The sequence below is a fragment of the Siniperca chuatsi genome, linkage group LG4 (genome assembly GCF_020085105.1).
Source record: "Siniperca chuatsi isolate FFG_IHB_CAS linkage group LG4, ASM2008510v1, whole genome shotgun sequence".
Lineage (NCBI taxonomy): Eukaryota > Metazoa > Chordata > Actinopteri > Centrarchiformes > Sinipercidae > Siniperca > Siniperca chuatsi.
The window spans coordinates 31,618,111-31,645,610 of NC_058045.1; the positions used below are offsets into that span (position 1 = coordinate 31,618,111).

Genomic DNA, 27,500 nt, shown 5'->3' on the forward strand with positions numbered 1-27,500 from the left:
CACAAGTAAAGGTAGGCTACTCATTATGCAGAGGATTGCATTGTTATATTTATTATAAAATTGCATTATTATTATTATTGTTGACAAAGTAGTAACTATAGCTGTGATAATGTATAAATGTAGTGGAGCAGAAGTATAAAGAAGGATAAACTGGAAGTACTCAAGTAAAGTAAAGTACCTCAAAAATGTACATAACTACAATACTAAATCACTGCTTTTATATGAATCTTTAATATTTAATTGCACTGTGTAAGCTGACGTGTCACGTGTGTTTCATTTCTCGTAGCTGTTTTTATGCTGTGTAAATAAAAAAAAACTAACAGTTTTAGTAGTATTGAAGTTGCTTGTATATTATTATAATTTGTAACTTTAATGATTATGTTTGTTGTGAGGAAACAAAACACACTATCTGACATTTTAGTGAAAAAACAAACCAAAACTAGTCGGACTGGCTGCAGCAGGATGAAGACTGGGATGTTTGTGCCCCCCAGTGGAGGTTTTCTGGAGAACAGAATAAACTCAGAGAAGCCTTACAGTTTGTACATAAACAGAATCGCTTAATCAAGGCCTGATTACCAACTGTGCAAAAAGGAAGCCAAACATCCTCAGATTCACTGTGTTTCAATAAGCTGTACGTTATATGATTAATGGCTCATTTGTTTAGGGATTTATACCGTTTAAATCAACTGAGGTGGTCCTGCATCAGTACCAGATCTTGTGGCCCGTGAGTCAAAGTCTAGTTTTAAGACTTTATTTTAGTTGGCGTTCACGTGGCGGGTGTTCCCAAATGATGTTGTGTGTAATCAAATTGCACGTCACATGTACAAAAAAAACAACAACATTAAAATAAGTCACAGCTCCTTTTAGACAAAACACATTTCAACTGTCCTCAAAGTGCTCAAAAAGCTCTTCTGTAACTCATCTATTAATTTCTATCTCTCCTTCTATGATCACTATCTATTTAATGAGTGGACATTAATAACAAATCAATAACTTTAACCTGGATTTATCTTGTCAGTGTACTTCATGAAAGCAACGTTTTAAAAATATTTTGTAGGCTACATTCTGTGCATATAATAAGCACTGATATGTAAATGTTTCTGCTTTCACTCTTTCTAAAACCTCTCTGTCCCATTAAATCGCTTTAATGACGCTTTAGCCTTCATCACCCACGAGTTGTGATAATGATTAAAAACACTTAAATGCACCGTGTCGTAAATGCTTTTTCCCGGAGACCCTGAAGGCAGCATGCGAACATTCTCCAACCTCTGATTGGTCCGTTAGCCGCTGTTTTGACCACGTGACACCGAAGATGGCCGCCTGCAACGGGAGCGAAGATGGTTAAGTTGAATTTGATTTAATGAAGCTGTTATGTACTCGGACTAGATAACTCACCTGTATATGAAACGCAGAGTCTGTCAGACGGCAGACTCAGCTGAAAAAGGCTCAGCTCTTCGGTTTGTAATGACGTTGAACAGCCGGCAGCTAGCCGGCTATGCTAACAGGCTAACCAGTAGCCTGTTTTCTGCTAGCTGTCCAGTTTGACCACAGTAACTGAACTACTGGTAAAATCAACTAAAATAAAGATGGCGGTTCTTCACTGTAAGCTAAATGACGCTTTAGCCTTCAAAACTCATGAGTCAGTGTCAGTTACTGCCAAGACATTTTCCTGAAAAATATCTATCTTTCTATCGTTATAAGAAAGTGATTGATAATCAAAAATTGTGTTAATTAAGTTAATCAAAAGATAAAATCGATCCACTGCCAGCCAAACCTCTTTACCTTTTTATATTTAAGCGTTTTGCTCAAATATACTGAGGAGTATGCATCAAGTGAGAAATGTTTGTGGCAGGTTTTTTTTTTAAATTAACATTTGTTTTCACTGAACAAAAGAAGCCAAAGTTTCCAGATCATAAATGCTGTCTCAACAAAAGCAGCCGTAAAAGAACTTGTATCTAAATAAAATAAAATACAGTCTGATGAAGAAATAAGCAAGGAAAAGTCATTTGACACTCGGTGCTGTGGACACACTAAGTAACAAAAACTAGTGAGGTTTGATATCCAGCTGTACAGGAAAGACAATAGACCTTATACAAAAAAAGGTTTGCACCTTTATAGATAAAATAACAGGTTTACAAATGTGTTTTTACACTCCCAGCCAAGTTTCCCCTAAGATAAAACAAGCAAAATAATTGGTGCACAAATATGCTCTGCATTTACATCATCTGGTACAAGTGGAAGCGCCTGTATTTATCTATCAGGGCACACTGGGTTGGAGTAACGTGTGTGTTAGTTAACCTGGAGTTGTATCCCTCTCTCAGGTCAGGACAGCATACTGGAGCCGCTGTGTTTTCCAGAGGAGCCAGCTGATGGCACCAGTGCTCCCAGTCTGCAGTGTCCCAGCGCAGAGCTGCTGGTGTGTCTCTTCTGCCCTGAGTCCGTCCCTCTGCAGCAGAAAGACGTCCTCCTCAAACACCTGCTGCTGGAGCACAAGCTGGTCGTCGCCGACGTCAAACTCATCGCGGACCTCCCAAAGTATGGACCAGGCGCTCTTTTCTACAGCTGGTCATCCAAAATAAAACTCCGTCTGTTTCTGAAGGCTGGGAAAGTGTTTGAAAAAGGATCTAAATGTTTTAAACATGTCGCACATCTCAGATGAACACAGTCCAGGGTTAGAATAAGATCAATATATCAGTGCGTTCATATTGGCCTTTTAATTTTTTAGATACTGGTCGGCCATTTTTATTCATCAGGATGCAGTAGGAAACGTATTGTACTACTAACTAGTAGGGCTGGGCAGTATTTCAATATTATTGTTTAGCAACTTTTACTGGAATCATACTGTGATTATATGATCAAATCATGTGATCGTTATAAAATTGTGTTGACCTATTTGAAAGTACAAAATGAGTTTGTTTTACACATGAACAGTGGAACATAGTTGATTTCAGTTCATTGAACATCATTTTGATTTTATGTGATTTTTACAACATATCGTAGAATATGTATATCAATATGGAAGAAATATTTACAGTATTTATTTAAACGATATTGCTCAGCCCTGCTAACTAGTGTGTGACCATTATTATTCAAATCATCTGTAACTGATGTTTTTCTCTGGTGGTCCTGGTAGTAGTCATTTTATAGATAAGACATCATTTTGGCCAAAATCAAAAATACAATATTTCTCTTATCAGAGCTGACAGTAAGACCTAAAATGTACAGTTTATTACGCTATATTTTGAATATTGGATGGTAGCCGTATATACATATATCACTGTATATAATTAGTTCCTGTTAATGTCATGTCGAAGGTGAGCAGTGCTGATGCTTTCCTTTCCTGTCCTCCGTCAGGTACATGTTGTACTGGAAGGGCAGATTCCTGGAGCAACCGGTCACAGATTTCTGCAGCGTGATCAAGACAAACTCCACCGGCCCAGTAGGTGAGTGGAGTTACAGTACAGCTGCGTTACAAGGACTGCAGTGCAAAGGGAATTGGACATTTCAAATAGTTATAAATCCACAATAATAATGTATCATCTTGTTTGAGGTCTTCGCTGATGATATATGATGAGTGAATATGAGTGAACCCAAGACTCCATGTTTTTTTTATGGCTGTGCTATTCTGTCAAATAGAAATATTCTAGATGTCTTTTGTGCATAATTTTAGACACTTGTCCCCAAAATTCATATTTCTCTGGGAACTTAAATGTCAAAATTAAAAATAAAGTTCTGTGGGTTTGAACAATGTTTAACTTCACAGCATTAGGTTGTTATTCTGGATGAGTCACAATTCTAAAGAAGCTCGACTATCACAAAACCCGAGGGAGTATTTACCATATCAAAGCTGAGCTGAACCGTATTTTCTAGAAGACAAACCTGCGTCTATCAGAATCAGAATCAGAATACTTTATTGATCCCCGTAGGGAAACTCTTTGTTACAGCAGCTCGCCTTTACGTCAGTGCACACAGGAGACAGTACTAGAAAACGATATGATACACTATAAACACTATAAAACAGGTCAGAAAATAAATTAAGTATCAGGTCGGTATAAGTATAAGATAAACTAAGTGTCGAGTACCAAGTGGGTTTACTGGTTGATGATGAAAGTCCAGTATAAAATACAGTGTCACCAAATATGTAATAAGTAATAAGCGGAGGTGCATGTACTGTCGAGAGTAATAGAGGTATACAATATCAATACAATAAATAAGAAAAACTAACATGGGAAAACTAATATTGCACGGGAGACTACAATCTTATATGGTCGGTATATGATGTGAATGCAGAATTAAACTAAAATTCTCTACAAAAATCACTTGCATATGTAATGACTGTACACTAAGTCCTATCTTCTAAGCAATGAAATGCCTCATTTGAAGCTTGTGTTCCTATAACCAGTTGTTGTTCTCACAGAGAAGCAGGAGGACTACTTCCTGCTGTGTGACGTCCTTCCAGAAGACCGAATCCTCCGCGAGAGGCTTCAGCAGAAACGACTGGTGAGGATCTGAAACCAAATCCAACATCAAACTCATCTCATCTGGATTTTCTGTCATGAATCAAAAACTAAAACTAATTTCTGTACATACGTACTCTAGACAGATTTTTAATTTATTTTAGTTATTTTTAAATTTTTCGACCCAATCCAAGCCAAAGTTGAGTTGTTTGGAGGTTTCAGAGTTTCTGCAAAATCTCAAAAGATTCACCGGATTTCTTTTCATGTTTCTTTTCTTTTAAAACCTTTTGTAGTGATGATTCTCGCTCCAGTAAAATCAGAGCAGAGACTGTGGGTCCGTCTGTCCATGTGTCTGTTTGTCATACACAATATCCCAGCCCCAATAGGTGGTGGTGGTGGTGCTGTTCTTCTTCTTCTGTGGTGTTTCTCTGACGGTGTTGGTCTTCCACAGGAGGAGGTGCTGGAGCAGCAGCAGCAGGAGAGAGACGACAGCAGCTTCCGTCGTCTGTGCATGTTCTGCAGTGAAGAATTCGCTGGAAACAGGTACTGCACATGTGATGGGAATCCGACGCATTTCCGTCAGCTGGCTTGAAACTTCCCGGGTGTTAGAAAGTACATCAGTAAATGTAAAATCTATCAGAACCCAAACACTGTATTAATGCTGGGGAGGTGGTGGGCGTTTCAGCTACATGTGTCGGTCATATTTCGTGCTTTCATCTCAAAATAAGTAAATCTGACAGTATTATACCAACCATTGATCAAACTGTACAACCTTAATAAACTTTCAACAAGTTAGAAGCAGCACATATGATGTTTCTTGTTGTCACTGGGGACATACATTTAAAATGTCACTAGATCATTATTTATTTGAAAAATACACCATATATATAACTACTTTTATTGTCCCCACGAGCAAGTGTAAAAGGTTTTGTTTTGTTGTGTTTTCTGTTTCCATTAAAGCATAAAGCTGGTGTTTTTCTATATTTAAGTTATCATATTCCATAAAAAGACCCAAACCAACAATGTCTGAGGCTCTCAGCTCCAAGCCCATTGGTTCCTGCTGAAGACGTGAATCTTTACAAACGACTCACAAATACATAGTTTCATTTAAAAAAACAAACTACTTCTACCGTCATGTTTTCAGGTCGTCGCTGCTGAACCACATGGCCAGAGAACATTCCTTCAGCATCGGACTGCCGGACAACATCGTCTACTGCAACCAGTTTCTGGACACTCTGCAGAGCAAACTGGACAAGTAAGACCTGACTCCGTGACGGTAATAGTATGTCGTTATTACGACACTGATAAAATGTAAAAACCTCCCAACTTCTGTTAAGTTTAATTTGAGATTTTAACGCAGTAAAGTTGCTTAAAAAACGTTCACATGTTGGACAGTAATCAGTTTATACCCACAAATGCTCCACACTAGAACTGAAGTGATGTTTTAATTTTGGAGGCAAAGTTCAATGTTATGAAATGAGGATTTACAGTGCAGTAATATCCATTATTTCAGCTGTGAGTTTGATCAGGGTTGATCTTTAAAGATCAGCAGTGAAGGTCATAAACACAGATAAAACCACAAGCTCTGCTTTATTCTCACCATGCACACATACAAAACATGTGTTAAAGAAATTCTCATACCTAACAACCTTCAGTCCAAGTTGACTGTGTTTTTTATGTCCTCTTGTCAGTCTGCAGTGTTTGTACTGTGAGAAAACCTTCCGAGATAAAACCACGCTGAAGGATCACATGAGGAAGAAAGCTCACCGCCGCATCAACGCCACCAACTGCGAATACGACCGCTTCTACGTCATCAACTACCTGGTGAAACTTAACACACTTTGGCTTTTGAGTTTTGTCTAAGTCAGGATATGTGTTGACAGTTGCGTCGTCAAGTCACATGTATATGTTCACAGAGAATGCGATATTCTTCCTACTGTAAGTCTCGTTCCTTCATGGAGAACTGCAGCTGTAATCAATTTGGATTCACTGCAGTTACAATAGATTTCAATAGTGACAAGTTTTCACGTTGGGGTAAAAAATATGTCAAAAGTACCACAGAAACATGCAAACAATAGGGTTGTGCATAAAAATTGATACTGAAACGGAGTATTTGGGCCTCATTTTGGGCAAATCACAAGTGTTTGGAACATACAGATGGACAATGGAGACGTATACAATCCATCCAATAGCTGTTGAGATATATTACAGTCTGGATCAAAGTGGTGGACCGACTGACAGACCGGCATTGACACTAGCATGGCTAAAAATAGTTTTTAAAAGTTCGTAGAGCCCAAGGCGACGTTTTCAAGTGTTTTCTCTGAACAACAGACCAAAAGTGTTTCCAGTGATATAAAACAGCAAATCCTCACATTCAGAAAATGTTTTTCCTTGATAAATGACAATCAATATGACAATTCATCGATTATCAGATTTGTTGTTTAATTTTATGTCAGTCTAATAGATGAATTGTTTCAACACTAGATATATATTTTGGGTGGAGTATCAGAGGAGGTTTTTCTCTTCACTGTGTGTGATCTTCAAATGTCTCCATCCACTCTGCTGTCAGGAGCTGGGGAAAACCTGGGAGGAAGTGCAGAGTGAGGATGACCGTGAGCTGGTAGACGATGAGGATGAGTAAGTATCTCCAGCAGGAACCAGGAGGGTCAGAATACATCAGTCTGGGGCCAGAACTTCCAGGTTTTACTGGCTTTCTGTGAACACCCGACTGCTTCAGTTTCATTTATCTCCTCTGAGGAAGCTCCGAGTTTAAAGTGACCTAACTTATTGTTCTTGACACATCTCAAGTAGATCTAACACTCTGACCAGAGACCTTATTTACGTCACATCTCATGTGTGAAACACTGGATTCACCTCCTGGTTCCCCTCTCAGATCCCAGCTGTCTGACATCTCTGTATTGTCCACAGTGATTGGTCGGACTGGCGGGCTCATCCAGTCTCTGCTGTGTGTCTGTTCTGTGATCATCAGTCAGAGACGATGGACCAGATCTACACACACATGAAGGTACAGCAAGGGATTTAAACATAGTTTATATTGAATGTGCCTGAAATGATTCCTTCATGACACAGTAGTGCTGAGACAGAGCTATTAGGGATGCAAGGAAACAGCGACGCAAAAAGATCAAAACATCTGCACACTTATCTCCTTTGCACCAAATGTATTTTCTAAGCTGTCAGTCACAAAGACCTCCGTCAGAGCGCGAGACGTGCCAGATACACGCAGAACATATTCCCCTTATTCGCTTCAGCAACGAGGAAGTGCTCCAACTCCGTTATTTGTCTTTTAACTTCCTGTCTGCACCGGAAGTGTGGATGTGTTGCGTTGTGTAGATAGACAGCTGCGTGTGATCACCTTGCGTCTACATTTGAGCAAATATGTGACCATTTTTAGAATCTAACGTACAGCGTGAAGGACTGACCAGACCAGATCAACAAAGCAAAAGTCATCTGGTTTAGTGATTGTTTGTGAAGAATGCAATATATTATTAACTTGATGATCTGCATCATCATACTGATAAGTAAGCTTTAGAGCTCTTGATACTTTTAACCAAAGAAACTGCGAGCTGCTGCTACAACGCAAAGCTAGTTGTAAGACAGTGAACATAACTTTGCGCCAAAGATGGTCCTGCAATGGATAGTTAATCTGATATCTGTGGTGGATGTGGCGGCGTCAGGTCACATGACCTCCTCAAAAATGTGGATGTGTGTTCCCAACTTTGAGAAATGTGTAGTAGACTGTCTGAACCGATCAGGGCCGCAACTTTTTACTTGTATTTAGTGAGCAAGCATTAGCAACCAGAAGCTAAAAGACACTGGAAATGGAATAAACGAAAAAATGGCCGGGTCGCATCAGGTCAGTAGTCTCTCACAAGGAGGCGGGGCCATCAATTAGCAATCGCCACACCTGAGGTGGAGGAAAACACTGAGCATTATAGAAAACATGCTCGCAAGTGAATATTCATCTCATTGTTGATCAAAAACAGCGATACACAACAAAGCATTTCAGCAAGTGTAAAAAATGCCCAAAACACAAAACCAGAAATACAATAACATAAATCAAAGCAGAATGACCTAAAACAAAAGTAGTAGTAGACAGGTAAAGATAGGTTATTAGAGAGGTGACGTGATTTATGATATTGAAAGGTCTGAATGCTGCATGCTAACATTAGCATGTTAACATGTTTAGTTCTATGATTAATGTAAAAGTACAGTTGAAGCTGACAGGAAGTCAGTCATTATTGTGTGTTGTATCAGTGTAAGTTTTGACCTGTTGGTGGCACGAGAGCTAAAGTCCAAGGATCACCAAAGTCATCGGGATTCATTCTCCGCTGACCTCTGATGTCACAGCCAAATTTAACAGGAATACAAATAATTCTCGAGGTATTTCACTCCTAGACTGACAGGGTCCGTCTTAGGCCGACAACATAGAGCTGGGCTGAGTCTTAAAGGTCATTAAATGATTTAGGTAACAACATGGCTGTTCCTCTGGTGCCACACTCAGGACTAACTTCATGGTTTTCCCCTCACTAGTGGTAAAGATCTAAGAATAAGTTGTTAACCCATTCAGCAATTATTATCTGATGTGTAGTTAACATTACAGCTTCATGAGGCCGCTAGTTCGCCGTATGGACTTTTAATCTTGTTTGATTATTGTTCCTCCTATTGTCTTTAGGAAGCTCATGGCTTTGATCTCCACAAACTGAGGACAGAACTCAGTAAGTAAAACAAATACTAACATCCAAGTGCTGAACTTCATCATCTTTAAAATTAACGTCATCACCATGATTGATGAACTGATAACGCAGCAGCTTGATTTGATATTTGAGAATGCATACATTAATGCGTTCGAATGTGAGTACACATGCTCACGTTAACATCCCGCTCTGCCGTGTCCTCCCTCAGATCTCAGGTTCTACCAGCAGGTGAAACTGGTGAACTTCATCCGGCGGCAGATCCACCAGAGCCGCTGCTACGGCTGCCAGGAGAGGTTCGCCTCCAGAGACGACGTCCTCCGTCACATCGTGGCTGAAGGTCATGCGATGAAGCTGCCCGACCCGTCGACCTGGAACCAACCACAGTAAGCTCAGCAGCTGTATTTATTTATTTTAAATCTTATAGTTTCACGTTGGTGACAGTGTTCGTGGGTGGGAAGCCAGTGAGGGATAACGTCCTTGCAACATTCATTGCTGTCGGCCTGTGAATTGTTTTGATGCTAACACTAGGGGGCGCCAATATTTGAAATTCTACAATGTAGCTTTAACTTCTTGGTACTAAATTGTTTGAAATGTGAAATCTAAAATAAAACATGACGCCAAAGTTAACTTGTTAAACCCTCAGTTTGTGTCGGTAATCACGCTCATTCCTCTTAAAGTCATAACTCAGTCAAACCTGAACACGATACACAAACTGTTCAGCATAACTTACACGGTTCAGGGATATCAGCATCCAGCCGTCCATCGCGTATACATGTCCATGCATCTGCTTAGAAATCTTAGGGGAAAAAGACGCTTCTTATAACTCCACATCTGGCCTTATAATTGTCACGTTACAGTCTCAAAATAATCCATTAATGGTAGTCTGTTTCCATGGTAACAGAGCTAACAGCAACTGACAGCAGCCAAGTCTTCATGATTTTCATGATGTACAAATGTACCGAGCCCGCGACGTGTTATGGAGGGGAAAGAAGCTCATTTGTGTGCACCATTTAGTAATTCGTACCCTTGTAGAGGAAAAGAAAAAAAGGCTTTGGCACAACACATTCAGTTAGCTGGAAGTTTGAGGAAGACAACGAAGAAGACACTGTTTGAGTTTTTTTATGAACTGGATGACATCCGCAGTAACATCATAGCTTTTAATGCAAAACAGTCTGTTTTCCTCAAAGATGAGATCTCAAATAAAACAAAGTTGTGTTTAACGGCTAAAACCTGAAGTTCTCAGTCTAAGACAAAAAGAAAATCCCTGTTAAATCCGAGTGATCCCTGGTTAGAGTGTGAAGGGTACACGCAAGACAAGGCTCGTGGCGTGAAGGTGCTACGTTTTGCTAAACTGAGAGCACAAATTAGTTTTCTCCATGACCTCCTTCCTGGGCTACCTTAAAATGTAAGCAAATATAGGCTGAAAAACAGGACAGCCACAGCTGGCAACATGGCAACATTATACTTCCTGCTTGCATTCCCCAAAGCATTATGGGAACTGTAGTTCCAGAACTCAGAACATGATTATCCCCCCAAACAGAAGTAAGACAAAGAAAAATAATAGGAGTGACAAAACCTATGAATGCATTTTCGTTCAATTTTCTTTTTTACATTATCAATTCTCACAATGTTCTTTCAGTATGGTTCATATTTCCCTGGGAAACTGAAACTCTCCTCTATTCATTCATATACAGATGTTTGTGGTAACCTGTAGACATTCAGGCATTTTTATAGAAACTGTCCTTGAACACCATACAACTCATGCAAATTTATGGTATTTCTAGCCCAACAATATATGGCATGCCTTGCTAAGACATGCAGTGCAAAAACCAAACGGGTTTTTAAATAAACCCCTGACCTCCATCTCTCCTCAGGTATTACTTCCCCACATATGAGAACGACGCTCTCCTGTGTACACTGTCTGACAGCGATGACGATGAAAGTGACGAGACAAATCACGGTGACGACGTCCCGGTTATCGCAGAGGACGTGTCCAACCTCAGAGCGCTAAAGCAGACAAGTGTCCTCAACCAGCTGCTGAAGAACAGAGGCTCCTGCAGCTAGGACGATGGACAGTTTTGGGTAATGGGATGGGTTGGACTTTGTTTTTTTTGGACAATTCTTCTTCTCACCAGACTTGTTGTCCTCGGCGCACCATGGCCGTGCGAAACTGACCCTGCTGAGATGTTGTTGCTGCATCTGTCTGTTGGAACACACATGGACAGAACAGTATTTTTCTCTACACTTTAAAGCACTTAAGCCATGCTCTGCGAACCAATTATGCACCCTGAGCACTTTAAAAGCCATCAGAAGCCTTCTCAGAAGTGCAGACTCAGCTGCAGCTCACATGTTGGTGAGCACTTCAAACTTTACTTGCTACGAATTTCCATTCAAGCAATAAAGATAAATTCAGACGTGTTTTTCTTGAATATTAAGTAGAATAGCTTTCTACTGTAAATTCAGAAACTATAACCAGTAAGTAACAAAACCCAGAGCTGTGACACTTCACAGCGAAGACACAGAGGATTCGAGAACAAAAAGCATCTTCCAACTGTTTTTGTTAAATAAATGTTGTGGCTGACGCCTGGTCCAGCCTCAGTGCATCATCGCCTCTCTCTACTTGACAGTCTTGTTGTTTTTCTGTGTTGCGTTTCCAAATGAAAACCCAAACTGCAGCGTGCTCAGTGTTTCCACCACGTCCTTAATGTCTGGACTCACATTCACAAACACACAGCGCTGCGGAGACACCAGGGGACACAGCTGTTCGTTACAATACACAGCTGACACTGTATGTAGTTTGCTGTTTCTGTAAACACTTTAGCACACAATTAGCATTTTATGGAATATGACGGGGTACAGATTTAGTCAGCCAAAACTGGTAATGGATCTAATTCAATCAGATGTTATATACAGTATGTATATGATTATACAGAATTTTATTTATATCGTACAGACTGTGAATACTAACAGCTCAAGGATATCTCACTGGGTGAAAAGGACTGCAGGAGGAGGAATGTAATTATTATGAATACGATATTAATACTATTACAATCAATTCTTAATTAAAAAGGAGCTATATAGCCTACACACACACAGTATCTGGTTTAACTCATTGATGAACAGCTAGTAATGAGTGCAATAAAAACGGATTATTTAGATTTCAATTTCTGTGGCGTGACTTTTATATTTATATGACTACAGGGCCGATGTGGGCGACCATCTTGGAATAATGTGTGAACACTCGAGTGGTAACAATGGGCCATTTTCTCATTATAACCACTCAGTCAGCATGGTGTGAATGCTGTAGCCTACAGTCCTCCACATTTATTTTAACCATTGATTTAAAAAGCCCAGCAGATTCAGGATACCGCTGGATGCCAAGAGTTGCATAATATATTACACACCGCCTCTCATCTTTTCACACATTTGGTAAAGAATGGGCCAAACTGTCAAGAGCAGTGTACCACTAAAGCTAGTACACATTTGTTATTCTAACATTTCCTACACATTTTCCTCCTGCAGACAGGAAGGAGGAGATGAAGATGATATGGAAATCAGTAAAAAGATTTCTGAAGACAAGTTGCTGCTTGATGTGTCTTCCAAAATCCGACTCTAAAATAATAATAAAAAACCCCAACTAGAATTCATTTGAATGTTGCTGTAACTTTTCTAGCTTTTCTCTGGCTTGACTGTATTCTTATTTAACACGGCACACAGTGTTTTCCCGATCACATTTCCTTTGAAATCTGGATTCTGGCAGCACTTGTCTCTTTAGATAATGTTTAAATGAAATATTATGAGACATTATGTGTCATTAAATGCCGTTAAAACAAATAAATTTAAAAACCACTCAGTTTTAATAGATGGAGGACTGCTGCTCTCTGAGGTCCAGAGCTCGTTAAGATCTGCAGCTCGTTAAGGCCAACTGCTTGCCTTCCCTACAGGCAAATTAACAACATTGCCCTTAACAGTTTACAGGATTCGATTTAACTGTAAGCCTTGTGTTATTTAACTCAGACACCTTGTTCACCTGGTACACTGATATGACTGCCAGATAGTATAACTTCCAGTCTTTGTGCTAAGCTAAGCTAGGCCAGACACATCCAAACAGTCTCTCAAGGCAAAGAGATGGAATTACTCATTAATATCACAATATTTTATCGAAATCCATAAAAATCATGACATGGCAAATGTATGCTAAGTTATAATCAAACATATGGTCATAGCAGTGAACTGTGTTTTATTGTTATGCAATAAATAAGACAAAGTCTTCACACATGTAAAACAACAAGACTAAGAGCCTACAGCCATGTTAGCATGTTCACAGTGACAATGCTAACATACTGATGTGCAGCAGGTTTATTAGCTTGTTAGCATGCTAACATTTGCTAATTAGCACTAAACAAGTATTGGACAAATTTAAGGTTTTGACCTGATCATGGCGTCAGATGAAAAGTTATCACAGTTCATCCTGAGGGGAATATGAATGTATGTATTCAAGTTCATAGCAATCCATCCAATGGTTGTCGAGACATTTCACTTAAAACCACAAATGTCAACTGAATCTTCTACGTTTCTGCAGGTGGTGGAAGAAGAGAGCGGCTTGGGATGCTGATAAATTTGCGAATCTCACAATATATAAATATGAGCGTCACAAAACAGAGTTTGAAATAATTAAGTCAGGATCCGTAGAGAAAACTTCGCAAGGGCGGACAGGAACCAAAGGGGCTGGCAGGAACCAAAGGGGCGGGCAGGAACCAAAGGGGCTGGCAGGAACCAAAGGGGCTGGCAGGAACCAAAGGGGCTGGCAGGAACCAAAGGGGCTGGCAGGAACCAAAGGGGCTGGCAGGAAGTGTGGTCTTAATGTAGGGAAACGTGAGCACACGTGATAGACTCATCTCCAACCTGGTCTCACTGATTTACAGTACTGACTGCTGTTAAACCTTGTGCACAGAGCAAATTTAAAAGAGCAAGAACGAGCGTTTCTTCCAGTGATTTCCAATATATTTATTATTTCTGTAGTAGGTGTTTTATTTCCTACCTGCGACTCGTCGACATAACCTCTGTTTCCATGGTGGCTGAAGCAGCTGTAGAGCGTCGATATCCAGAGACACCTCTTCACCTGCTGCCTCAGTTCCCTGACAACACAGTTTACAGCACAGGCAGCGTTGGGATTAACATAAAACATAAAACCGAGGCCCGATTCAAACATCTGAACTTTCTAAAAAGCGGCTGGTGTGTACAACCGTCACCGAATTCTAATAGCAACGTTACATGGATATAAAAACCTAATATAAAGTATGGAAAACAGACTGGATTCTCGTTTTAGTTACTGTGATCATTTTTCAAAAGCTGGTGCAGAGATATCAAATTGTATGCTATGGTAGTTGACATGACGATCAGTTTTCAGAATTGCCAATTTATTGCTTCCCAAAGATGATTTCTTAAAAACTTAGAGCAAAAAATCAAATCAAATAAAAAACCTTCATGTTTAAAACTTGTGTATGTTGTGCGGTTTCATCAGCTGGACCAGACTACAGCACGGCTGAAAGTCTTTTCAGGTGACACCGCCGCCTGCAGCCTCCACACACCCCGAGTTAGAAGCTGATGTGTTTGTGCGTGTGTTTTAGGCGGCCAACTGGGTGTCAAAGTGTTACACATATTAATATTCACTGTAAGTGTTCAGGTACAATTATCCATTTTATATTGAGTTTATTAAAATGACCATAAAAATATACAGCTGTTTTCATTACTGTTTTTTAAATAGTAGACCTGAAATATATGCAAAACAAATGCACATTTATTAGCAAAGAAGGCTGAGATATATCAAATTTGGTATGTGCTCACATATTTAAATGTATTCTTCAAATGTTTGATTTATGTTTGACAGTTTTTGATGTAATTTTAATACTATGATGGATATTTCAAAAAGAATGGACCCCAAATACTAAATTCTCTGTATTTTGTAAATTTGCATTAAATATAGTCTACTGTAAATTTTGCATTAAACGTCTGTTTGTGATATTCATAATAGAGATGTGACAGATATTAATATTAATATTGGATGACATGCTTACATGTCATATAATCAGTCATGTAAAGATAACATGACAGATCCAGTCAGGAGTGGATATTTGAAAAAGCTGCTCGCAGTAACTGGAGCTGGATTCTTCTTCTTCTTCTCTCTCTCTCTCGTCTGTATGTTGCTCTCTCCACTCTTTAAAGACTGGATATCCACAGTGTGGCTATGAGGCCTCGCTGCGTCCTCATCTGCCTGAAAACACACCAGAAACAGCATTTTAGAGAAGAAGGTCACTGACTTTCAACTGAGGAAGAAGTGCTCAGATCTTTTACTTCAGGAAAAGTACAATACCACAGTGGAAAAAGAAAAAGTTCTGAAGTAAAAGTACAAAAGTTCTAGCATCAAAATGTACTTAAAATATCAAAATAATATTATACAGTATATTATATTACTGGATTAAGTTATTGATGCATTCGTGTTGATCACTCTAATGCTGCAGCCGGTGAGGTGGAGCTCATTTTAATCACTTTATATACTGCTGAGGGTCTTAATCTATTTTCATCATTTATTAGTGGATTTATATTTTCTATTAGAATCTGCAAAGTAACCAGAAACTCATGTTGTCAAACAACAAATGTAGTGAAGTTAAAAGTACAATACTTCCCTTTGAACTGTAGTGGAGTGGAAGTATCATAAAATGGAAGTACAAGTAAGTGTCCATCATTTACAGAATGCTCCTGCAGAGCTCCTTGATACTGAGAAACTGGGTGTTTTTCTCCACTGAAATAAACATTTACCTGCAGGGGGGGCGTCGCTGCGTCCCGCAGGTGCGGAGGACCGGCCGGGTTCAGGCTCAGCCTCCCCGGCTTCCGGCCTCTCTGGCCGGGACCCTTCACTGACTGGCCCTCCGCTGCCCATCCCGGCATCCGCAGACAGACACAAACATCCGGAGAGAGAGAGAGAGAGGCAGACAGGTGCGAACAGGTGCAAGCCACCGTGTGTTACACAGCTCAGGATTATCTGCTGATATCCGGGAAAAGAGCTGGAGCCACCATGTCAAGATTCAAAGGTGATGTTAGTGGTTACAGTGAACAGAGAAACCGTTTTTCCACATGTGTCTGGTGTTTTCTAGTGTGATAGTTTTATTTTCATATTCACAACAGTAACGTTAATGAAGATAAGCCCTATCCCAATATTTTTAAAATGGAAAGCTTATACAAATCATTTTTAGCACAAAAAATAAAGCTACTAAACTTGATAATATGTCTTCTTCTGTTAGTTTAGTTTTTCTTCTATTACTTGTATCTATATTTTATCAGTGCGTAGAGAAAGAACGTCAAGCAAAATCAATCGGTTCAGAAAAACATTCATTTTCATCCTCTTTATCTCTTAAAATACATCTTAACAGCATTTCCACCAGCTGACTGTATAATGTATTATTAACCTTACTTCGGTACATTTGTTACATTTTCCAGTCTTTTCTGCGTTCACGCACTTTTGGGATTTGAAATCTGAGAAGAGGCCTGTTTTGTTGAAAACTCGAACCAAACGAACGAACATCCTGCAGCATAACAAGCAAATGTAACATCAACTGAGCAAACAGCTGGAATGGTAAATATTTTCTGTATATTAATGCATAAAAAAGACCAAAGGAAGATCTTTGTTGGATCATAAAATGTTGGAGAATCAAACAGATGTAGATGGCTAAACATCTGGCTATAGAAATGTGAAGGCAGCTCCGTTTTCTTAAAGGCTCAGTCCGTGATAATGAAATATTATTGTGGCGTCAGAGCAGCCTGCCTGCACTGCTTCAGCCCGTCACTGGAGGGCAGCATCGGTCTGTTAGTGGGATTTACAGCAGAGCAATGATGCAGCATGTTGACTCATAGAGGGGAAGACACTGGAGCGGAGCAGTGCAGGCGAACCTTCAGAGGCGACGTGGTTTCTGTTATTCAAACAGATGAGAGGTATGAATCACCTGGAAAAACCTGTCGTGGCGTCGTGAGCCTCGCAGAGAGTTTAGTTACGTGCTGAGGTTTAGAGACGCGCAACTCTGCTGCTCCCCAGAGGACGAACCGTCGTGATTTTAATGACCCCGTGACCTTTCCTTCCTTAAATTCAAACACCACTACGGCTAAAGCTGCTAGTGTGCTTCTTCAGAACTGTTTGTTGGATGGTTGAATCTTCGGGACCCCCCCCCCCCAGATTTAGTCTTGTTAAAAAGGTATCATCTAGTGACCATTAAAGTTTTTTTCTTTTTTAATTTGCTGCTTTAAACTCTCAGTTTCTGGCAACTCTTTTCCAGTGCGCACTGCTTTTTAGCCTTTTGGTAATTCAGTTCCAGAACAAGCTTCGGGCCAGCCAGAGGTCTGAGCAGCTGGTGAAACCCCGCAGATTAATTGCATCCCAGCCCTGACTGCCCCTTTTAAAATAGGTGGACGTATTTTTGTCCCCCGGAGGAGCTGCTGGGCGTTCTGGCAGGCGAGCGGCGGTCGAGTGTTGGGTGAATAACAGCGGGACTCATTCTGCCTCGGCTCAGCCTCCACAGCCGGCCAAATTAGGAATGACGGGCAATAAAAGAGGAAAGGAAACGAGTTTCCCCAGAGAACAATCTGGAAAATTATTCTCTATTCACACAGACAGGGAGAGTATTGACAGAGTCACACACTCCCTCACAGCCAATCAGCTTTTTGTTGCATTTTATCAGAACAGTCTCAGAACATCTGCTGCTCTTCTGCTGCGTTTCTGTCTGTCTGATTGTCTGTCTCCTGTCTGTCTGTCTGTCTGTCTCAGTGTCTCATTGCCAAGTCTCGGATTAATTCAGGTTTGGCACCCACAACCCCTCCAACACAAACAACACCTCTGTGTGTTTGTGTGTGGAGCTGAGAGACTTCTGCAGGGACGATGGTGATGAAGCTGCAGTTCATGTGCTTAAACCCGGACCTTACTACAGTGTTGTTTCAGATCACGATCATACAGTAACATAATCTCACTGATGGTTTTCTTGTCTCGTGTTCCCCTCAGGATGAACTGCAGTACCTTTGGTGATCCTCTGACTTTGGTTTATGACCAAATACCTGCAGAACTAATGACATTCCTTTGTGTACCGCTAATTAGCAAATGTTAGCATGCCAACACACTAAACTAAGATGGTGAACATGGTAAACGATACACCTGCTAAACATTAATATGTTAGCATGCTGATGTTAGCATTCAGCTGGAAGCACAGCTGCGTCTAAGTACAGCCTTACCGAGCTGCTACACGTTTTAGGGATGTCAAAGATAACATAACGCTGTATCTCAGCCAAAAATCCAAACGAAACTTCATTTAATCCAATCCTCGCTTGGATTCCATTACCAATGTCTGGCCATTTGCACTGCAATAGGCTATCCAGTGGCAAAGCCTACGTGCAGCTAACTGTTGGCAGCCGAGGCAGTGTCCAATGTAGCATCACAACTGTATTTCAAAAGAGTGGAGGGGACAAGGACGAATGCAATGAATGTGATAACCAAACAATGTTCATCTGAAGGAAGAAATTCAGTATTTGTAGGCACCTCGATACCAAAACACAGCTGCTAGCCTGCCGCTAACGCTCCTCCGCAACATCCTGTAACTGAAGTTACACTTCACAGTAAGTTAAGGGCACAAATGACTCATTTGTGAGCACGAGTACTGAAAATCGACTCCTGACACCTGCTGGGCCTCACCCGGCAAACTATATTTTGTCAAAATCTAATAAGTGGTGTTGAATATATGCCGAATTGGACGGAGAAGAGCTGCGTTTGGGTTTGTTGCAATCTGCCAGGGCCTTTTCTGACTGCGCAAAAAGTTGGACATTTTCAAATTGTACACATCACCGCCTGAAGGATCCACATCAGAGCCTGATGTATATGAAAATACATTTATTTCCGAACAGCAGAGTGAACAGAAAGCAGGCGGAACATGTTAACGGCCGGTCTGAAAGCTCCACCCGAACAAACACGTCACAAACTGAACCGGAATCATTCAGGTTTCATCCCTGAAATCACAAGAATCAGAAGAATTCATATAGAAATGTTTCATTTCATCTTTTTAATGGAGGCTTTTGTAATAATTTTAAATTGACATTTAAACATTTAAACAAAATCAGCTTTATTTTCTCAGTTGTGCATCTTGAGGTCCCATTGAGGCCATTTTATGTGAACTGGGGAAAAGATCTGGAACTGTACAGAACTGTAATAGCTGAGTGGAAAATGTAAATCTCTATAATATCTCCTCACGCTTTAAAACAGAGCTCATCTAAGGCGGAAAATGTCTCTATGGGATGTGTGTACTTTCTACAGCAGCTGATATGAAAACACATTTGCATATTTTTCAGAATATTTTCTTTAGCTGGTTGGAAGTGTTGATGTAGAAAGTCATGCAGTTAGTTCACACTGCGAGAAACTCGGCTGATGTGTGGATGAACTCCTTCATTTTATTTGTTGATTAATTCTGCAGCTTTAATGCAAGCTAGCAATTAAGATTGTATCTGAACACGATAAACACCACACAAGCAACTATTAACATGGGTCACAGATGGGTTTCCGAGTAACGTCATCAGTGAGATGCACGCAGAGGCGGGGGGACAAACCAAAAGCTCAGAAGGAGATGAACAAGTTGTTTTTGTGCCTTAAACTGCATGAAACACAAAGGTAATGGGTGGGAAATGTTCATTGTCCCAAGAAGGAAACCTCCAGGTTAGCTCGCAGTGCAGAATTAGCTGTTAGCGCCAGCGATCTGGTCAGAGCCCTGGACTTCATGTGGTGCACCTGGCGAGCGGCTCAGGTAAACAGCTCGCACCGTTTGCCGGGCTCTGTGATCAGTGTTTCGGTGATTAGCTTGACGTGTGTGATTTGGTGACAGCTGTGCAAACCGGCGGCTTTGGATGGAAAACGCAACACCTTGTCATGTTTGGAATGTTTCAAACGTGTCCAGAGGGGTTTTTCCGTGATGCTGTGTGGCTGATCAGTAGTTTCTTGTGAGTGAAGTTTTGCCAGTTTACACTTCAGTCATCTCTAATATGAGTTTTTGCTTTGATGTAACACATCTGGCATACAGTATATCGAGTGTCTGGTATATTCTGAGGAATCAGCAGGATTTATTTCTATACACTGAACGTCCATATATAAGCTTTCTGGAAATGGGGTTTCTACCCCTGTGCTGCGTGTGCATCCTTGATCATTTGTAAACGGGAAACCCATCTATAACAGACCGCAGCTAGTCTGACTCGTTTTACACCTGAGCCGTGGGTGAAATGAGCTCTTCAGCTCTTGTCAGCCTGATATTTGGGGATTTTTATAACGATTTAGTATTTGGTTAAAATACGGTACAATTGCTTCATTTGCTACAGAACCTCTGTTCTTCAAAAACCCCAAAGCAAAAATGTTATTTTCTAAATGGCATGTGGGAATGAATCCCTGGACTGCTCTGTTTAGTGATTATTAACTGGACTCTGGCTGTGACTGGATGCTCACTCTCTCACAGCTCAGTTTAAATGAGCTCTCGATGCAGCTGCCCTGAAGTCAAAAAGTTTACATGACACAAAGTTCATTATACATGTGTACAATTATTTACTGACCTGAAGCAAATCACTGGTGTCAACGGACCATTTTTTAAGTCTGTTTTCGGTCTTTTTCAAAGTTGTTTTTCGTGCTAAAGAATGAACAGCAGCAAATGGAGGAAGGTGAGCCGTTACCTGCGACTGTGTTGATTATGTGCAGACAGCAGAGAGGAAAGCTGGCCTGTTGACAGCAGCTAATAAACACTGATAGTTACATCCGAAGACAAAGACAGTCCTTGAACCGAAACAGTGGTAATGATGCCCCCCCCCCACACACACACACATATATACACACACCTGTTATCACAAAGTTTCACAAGTTTCCCTGATCAAAGCAAGGCTGAATACAGGCCGACCATCTACGTCTGCTGTTCTTCACCAGTGGAAGCAAGCAAGTTACGTAGCCTGATGATTTGACTGAACTGCCATTTTATTTCACTTCATTTTTCAAACCGACTTTGTGTTCATGTTAGCCAATTTCTGTGTGTGTGTGTGTGTGGGTGGGGGTGGGGGGGTATTAATAGAGCACGATTATCCCCCAGATAGAAGTAAGACAAAGAATAACAACAGGAGTGACTGGTTTGTTCAGCGTACACAAACAGAAATGTAAAAACAACAAACTGTTGTTTGTGTTTATGCTAAACTACGCAAAGTGCCGGTCCTCTCATGTAACTCTCAGCAAGAAGGGAATAAGCGTATTTCCCAAAATGTCTTTGGTATTGCTTTAACCCAGCCTTTACAGCTCCGGCTGCCTCGGTGGCTTTTCCAACACCAAACACAGCTGAATCACTGAGAAAATGTGATGTGGGGAACGATTCAGACGTTAACAGCTGCCGAGCTGCGCTAAGCTGTGTGTTCATCAGTATTTTGGAGCACACTGAGCATATGGACAATTATCTTCACTGTTAAACTGAGTCACTGTTGGACTCCAAGCCTGATAAAAACTACAGTGAGCAGCCTTTTTAAAAAATGAGACTATATATTTGTGAGGTGTTTTTTAAAGATTTACGTCTTCAGCAGGAGCCAATGGGCTCGGAGCTGAGAGCCGCAGACAGGAAGTGAGACGGTGCTGAGAGACGGGTATTTTTGGTTCGGGTCTGTACAGGGGATTGGTTGACAATAATAAAAAAAAGACAGCAGGTATCAGGGTCAGCTGATATCAGGGCCTCCTCCTCCTCAGCTGAAGAAATCTTTGGAAATGGCCTCGACAAAGTTGGGAGCCGACATGAGGATACCGATGGTGCACAGGATGGTGAAGAGTGAGAAGGCAACCAGACACAACCGGTCGATCACCGCTGCAGCGAACTTCCACTCGCTGCAGACCGTCTCCTCCTCGTCCTGGCCGCGGAAACGCCCGGCAATGTATCGCACCTCCTCCAGGATCTGGTTCAGCTCGGCCTCCGGAGTGGAGCCCCCTACTGCTCCTCTTCCTCCGGCTCCGCCCCCTGCTCGCAGCACGTCCTCCTCCCCGCCCACGCCGCCTCCCACCAGCCGTGAACAGAGGAGCTCGGGTTCAGCAGGTGAGGCGTAGTGCAACCCCTCCATGCCCCGGAAGCCCACATACAGGAGGTTGCCGTTGGTTACCTGCGGGTGATGTCGCAGAGACCCCTGGCTGACGCTGAGCTCCAGGCTGGACAGGCTGCCGCGCTGGCGCTTGGCGGCGTTGTGGCACGCCAGACGGACCTTTGCCTCACCGGGACGCCGCATCCGCAGGAACCAGGCGCACCAGTTCAACAGAATCACACGGGTCTGAAGAAGGAGGAGGAGGAGGAGGAGGACGAGAAGAAGAAGAAGAAGGAGGATGAGGAGGAGGAGGAGGAGGAGGAGGAGGAGGGGAAGAAAGGTAATTACAAGTTGTAGTAAGAGTATATTCTCATGTTTATAATCAATTTCTCTGCAGTTGTTTTGATGTGATTTGTTAGTGAGGGATTTCATGAGAATTTCTGATTCATCTCTATTATAAAGGCCGCCATGTTGCACCGCCATGTTTCTACAGTAGCCCAGAACGGACAAACCAAACACTGGCTCCAGTTTCACAGCCACCGTGGTTTCTCGACGAGCGGTATTCAGTTGGCTACAATCTGCAACTTTACCGCTGGATGCCACTAAATCCTTCACACTGGACCTTTAATACTCAAGTCCAGTCCTTCACCAGTCAAGTCTCACAGCAGATGAGTCCTAATTTAGCTTTTTAGGTCTGAAGCAAGTCCTGTGGATCAAACTGGACTGACAAGCAAAAGGTTGTGCTCTTTTATTCACCACATGGTTGTAAGAAGACAGGAGAAAAAAGATCTGTAGTTAGCTATTAACAGCAATAATGTTTGGACCTGGTTGCTAAAGAAGGAGGAGGAGGAGGAGGAGGAGGAGGAGGAGGAGGAGGATGACGAGAAGAAGAAGAAGGAGGAGGAGGAGGAGGAGGAGGAGGAGGAGGAGGACGAGAAGAAGAAGAAGAAGGAGGAGGAGAAGAAGAAGGAGGAGAAGAAGGAGGAGGAGGAGAAGAAGAAGTAGAAGAAGAAGGAGAAGAAGAAGAAGTAGAAGAAGAAGGAGGAGGAGGAGAAGAAGAAGAAGGAGAAGGAGGAGAAGAAGGAGGAGGAGGAGAAGAAGAAGTAGAAGAAGAAGGAGAAGAAGAAGGAGGAGGAGGAGGAGGAGAAGAGAGTGCTTATCTGAAAGTTGACTTTACAAAATGAAAGTCAAAAATATTTACATAAAAACAAGTTGATTAAAATTCATTTATGCAGAAACGTGTTTATGCGGAAAAATGTGCACGTACATGAGAGAGATATGAGCTGATGTGTGACGCGTGTGTGTGTGTGTGTGTGTGTGTGTGTGTGATGTGTATGACGTGTGAGACGTGTGTGTGTGTGTGTGTGTGTGTGAGTGTGTGTGTGTGTGTGTGTGTGTGTGTGTGTGTGTGTGTGTGTGCGTGTGTGTGTGTGTGTGTGTGTGTGTGTGTGTGTGTGTGTGTGTGTGTGTGTGTGTGTGTGTGTGTGTGTGTGTGTGTGTGTGTGTGTGTGTGTGTGTGTGTGTGTGTGTGTGTGTGTGTGTGTGTGTGTGTGTGTGTGTGTGTGTGTGTGTGTGTGTGTGTGTGTGTGTGTGTGTGTGTGTGTGACGTGTGTGACGTGTGAGACGTGTGTGTGAGTGTGTGTGAGTGTTTGTGTGTCGTGTGTGTGTGTGTGTGTGTTTGTGTGACGTGTGTGTGTGTGTGTGTGTGTGTGTGTGTGTGTGTGTGTGTGTGTGTGTGATGTGTGTGACGTGTGTGTGTGTGTGTGTGTGTGTGTGTGTGTGTGTGTGTGTGTGTGTGTGTGTGTGTGTGTGTGTGTGTGTGTGTGTGACGTGTGTGTGTGTGTGTGTGTGAGTGTGTGAAGTGTGTGACGTGTGTGTGTGTGTGAGTGTGTGTGTGTGTGTGTGTGTGTGTGTGTGTGACGTGTGTGTGTGTGACGTGTGAGTGTGCGTGTGTGTGTGTGTGTGTGTGAGTGTGCGTGTGTGTGTGTGTGTGTGTGTGTGTGTGTGTGTGTGTGTGTGTGTGTGTGTGTGTGTGTGTGTGTGTGTGTGTGTGTGTGTGTGTGTGTGTGTGTGTGTGTGTGTGTGTGTGTGTGTGTGTGTGTGTGTGTGTGTGTGAGTGTGTGTGTGTGTGTGTGACGTGTGTGTGTGTGTGACGTGTGTGACGTGTGTGTGTGTGAGTGTGTGTGTGCAGCAGGAGTTGGCAGATAAAAATAGAGCATGAGTAAAGTGGATCCGTGGCTGCTCAGCTCTCGGAGGTAATCTTCCACAGCCCGATATTTCACTTTACACTCAGCTCATTAAATATTCAAACTCAAACTCTTCACGCTGAGTCTGAGCGACCGTCGGACCACCAACGCTGTCCCGCTTCAGGCAGCGAGGTCGAGTTTCCCAACACGTTCAAACTTCTGCCATTTTCCATTGTATTCAGCTTTCCTTTCCTTCACATTTTCCTTTTTTGTGTATTTAAATTTGATTTATTTCTTCTCCTTTTCCTTTCTTTGCTTTAAGGTGTACTTAGCTTAGGTTCCCATCCTTTCTGTTCCTTCCCTCTCTTTCCTCTCCTCTTCCTCTTTTCTCTTTACTTGTATTTCCATCCCTTCTTCCACTTCCTTCCAGCCTTTGCTTTACTATCCTTTCTGTCTCTTCCCACAGACACGCTGAACCCTCGCTGGCTGTCTAACAGTGAAGACTTCTTATTTGGCAAAGCTACTTTCTCTTGTTCCCACAGAACAAACTGACTGACTCGAACGTACAGTAACTCAGAACTGCCACAATAAGAAGAGAACTGGTTTCCAAAACACATCAGACTTCCTGCTCAGGAGTTAGTGTGTACAGAACGAGCTGTGCTGTCAGGAATAATGCAACATACTGAACATCAGCTCTCTCTGTATTGCCTGAATACCAACAGAGCTGCGTACCGTCTCAAGTCTTTCTACACTAACTAACTAGAAAACATAGTAAGAAGACGTTCGATGGCAACCTTCGACAGTTTTTGATAGCTGGTGCCACAGACACATTTTGTAAGTAAGTATTGGGGTTTGATACTAAAGATCGTCTCTTCTATACTGATTCATGCGGCCTCATGCGGGAACATTTTGCATAATCCTAAACTTCTCTTTAGGATTATACAGTCTTAAAGAGACAGGACGTGTCATCAGAGCAGCGCTGACATGTGACAGTCACAGACACTGAGCGGGAATGTTTTCACACAAAGTTAGACGCCAAATAACGACGTCTGCAGTTAGTTACAGATTTTATTTCTGTTCATTTTGGTACCATATTTAAACTCCAAATTCATTCATATTAAGGCGTTTCGATTCTTAAGTCAAACGAGTGGCGACAGACATGCTATCTGCACACGAGTCCACGACTGGACCGCCGTGGATTTTGTTCGTACTGAAGAAAAACTGGTGAACGTCGCTCGTACGTGCCACTTAAGAACAAGTCAGTGTGTATGACTCGATCTGGTTGTGAAATGCTTCCACTGTATACCTCTGCACTACTGACAGTAAGCTGAATTTTACTTCCAACATTGAGATCCTTTGCAAAAAGGGCCAGCAACGACTGTTCTGTCTTCGGAAACTGTCTAAGTCCCGTGTGGATCAGACCCTCTTCTACAAATCCTACCCTGAGTCTGTATTTAACATTTGCTGCTGTTATGGCAATCTCAGCGTCAAGGCCAAAACTGCTCTTTCCGAAATAGCGAATGTCAGCAGTAAGGTAGGTAGTAGCCTAGTGATGATGAGGATGCTGACGATGATGAGGATGGCGATGATGGTTATGACAATGTTTCACAATGCTGGCTAAGTTTGTTTGTTTGTGAAAACATTGTTGTTGTCTATGTTGCTTACATAAGGTTGTTGAATTGTACTTACGTATACATGTTGTATTTATATCAGTGATTCATTCATTTGTATTAGTGACGTTGATCTTGTAATTGATGTCCCGAAATTCAGCACTTTGTTCTTCTATGCAATTCTCTGATTGGGAAGTTCGACCTGGGACCACTGCTGTTTCCCCCGATTCTGTAATTTATCGTCTTGTATCAACGTCTTGCTGCAAAAACCAATCGGCCTTCGTGGACAAATAAAAGTTGAACGTTAGATTTCCACCCTTTTAACAGAGTTTGCTGTAGTAAGATACTTTAGAAGAGTTAGCGTGGAGTAGAAGTGGATTATTAAAACCCCCAACGCGGTGGCTGAAAGGTTAGAGAAGCGACTTGTGACCGAGAGGTCGGCACGAGAAATCCAAGCAGCGGAGTGACAGCTGGGCTGCAAAGCAACTAAGTACATTTACTCAAGTACTGTACTTAAGTACAATTTTGAGGTACTTGTACTTCACTGGAGTATTTATAATAATAATAATAATAATAAAACTTTATTTATAGAGCACTTATCAAAACAAAGTACAAAGTGCTTCACAACAAGAGAAATAAAACACCACAGTGAATGACGAAATATAAAGAAATAAAATACACAAAACCAATAAAATAAGCAGTTCAGGTAAGATCAGGATCTGCTTTCTGATAAAATGTGTTTTGAGACGAGACTTAAACGAAGACTCTGACTCAGACAGCCTGATGTCTTCGGGCAGGTTGTTCCAGAGCCTCGGGGCCCTGATGGCCAAAGCTCTGTCCCCCTTAGTTTCCATCCTGGACTCAGGAACAGACAGGAGACCCCTGCCCGAAGATCTCAGACTACCTGAAGGGATTACAAGGTCTAAAATATAGTCTGGAGCCATGAAGAGCCTTAAAAGTAATCAACAAGATCTTAAAATCAATCCTGAAACCAACAGGGAGCCAGTGTAAAGAGGCTGAACCAGGTGTGATGGGGTCGCACCTGGTCCTGGTTTACAGCCACGCAGCTGAGTCCTGTACAGTCTGCAGAGTTTCTGGATTAAGACGAGTGAACAGGCTGTTACAGTAATCAATGCTAATTTATACTTGTACTGCAGTACATTTCAGAGGCAAATGTTGTATTTTTTACTTCACGACGTTGACTGTATTTGATAACTTCAGTTACTTTGTAGATTCAGATTAATAATACAAAATATAATCAACAAATAAATGTATCATTAAAGGCATTAAAGACTTTATTGATCCTCGGGGGGGAAATTCACAAGCTGCCCAGCAGTATATAAAGTCATTAAAGTGATGAACACATTAATGCATCAATATAATCCAATAATATACATTATTCTGCATAATGAGTTTTGTACTAAA

The 27,500-nt window shown here is 41.6% G+C and overlaps 2 protein-coding genes across 5 annotated transcripts in view; one reads left to right on the forward strand and one right to left on the reverse strand.

The window, feature by feature from the left end:
• Positions 1-1,211: 1,211 nt before the first annotated feature.
• On the forward strand, positions 1,212-11,775 carry znf277 (zinc finger protein 277). Of its 2 annotated transcripts, none has more exons than XM_044192523.1 (12): positions 1,212-1,340; positions 2,322-2,535; positions 3,355-3,443; positions 4,418-4,500; positions 4,909-5,000; positions 5,602-5,712; positions 6,149-6,281; positions 7,027-7,094; positions 7,386-7,482; positions 9,151-9,193; positions 9,381-9,555; positions 11,047-11,775. In XM_044192523.1, exons 1-12 carry the CDS (start codon positions 1,313-1,315, stop codon positions 11,234-11,236), a joined length of 1,323 nt encoding a protein of 440 aa, XP_044048458.1. In that variant the 5' UTR covers positions 1,212-1,312; the 3' UTR covers positions 11,237-11,775. The 2 variants fall into 2 exon arrangements, with proteins under 2 accessions (XP_044048458.1, XP_044048459.1); XM_044192524.1 differs by lacking the exon at positions 1,212-1,340 and adding an exon at positions 1,572-1,602.
• A 6,995-nt stretch (positions 11,776-18,770) lies between these two features.
• Positions 18,771-27,500, reverse strand: part of LOC122874846 (neuronal acetylcholine receptor subunit alpha-7) — a 50,520-nt gene continuing 41,790 nt past the window's right edge. For all 3 annotated transcript variants that reach the window (XM_044193284.1, XM_044193285.1, XM_044193286.1), the window contains exon 10: positions 18,771-22,525. In XM_044193284.1, the coding sequence (XP_044049219.1) occupies positions 21,953-22,525 (573 nt within the window). In that variant the 3' untranslated portion in view covers positions 18,771-21,952. The remainder of the gene's footprint in view (positions 22,526-27,500) is intronic.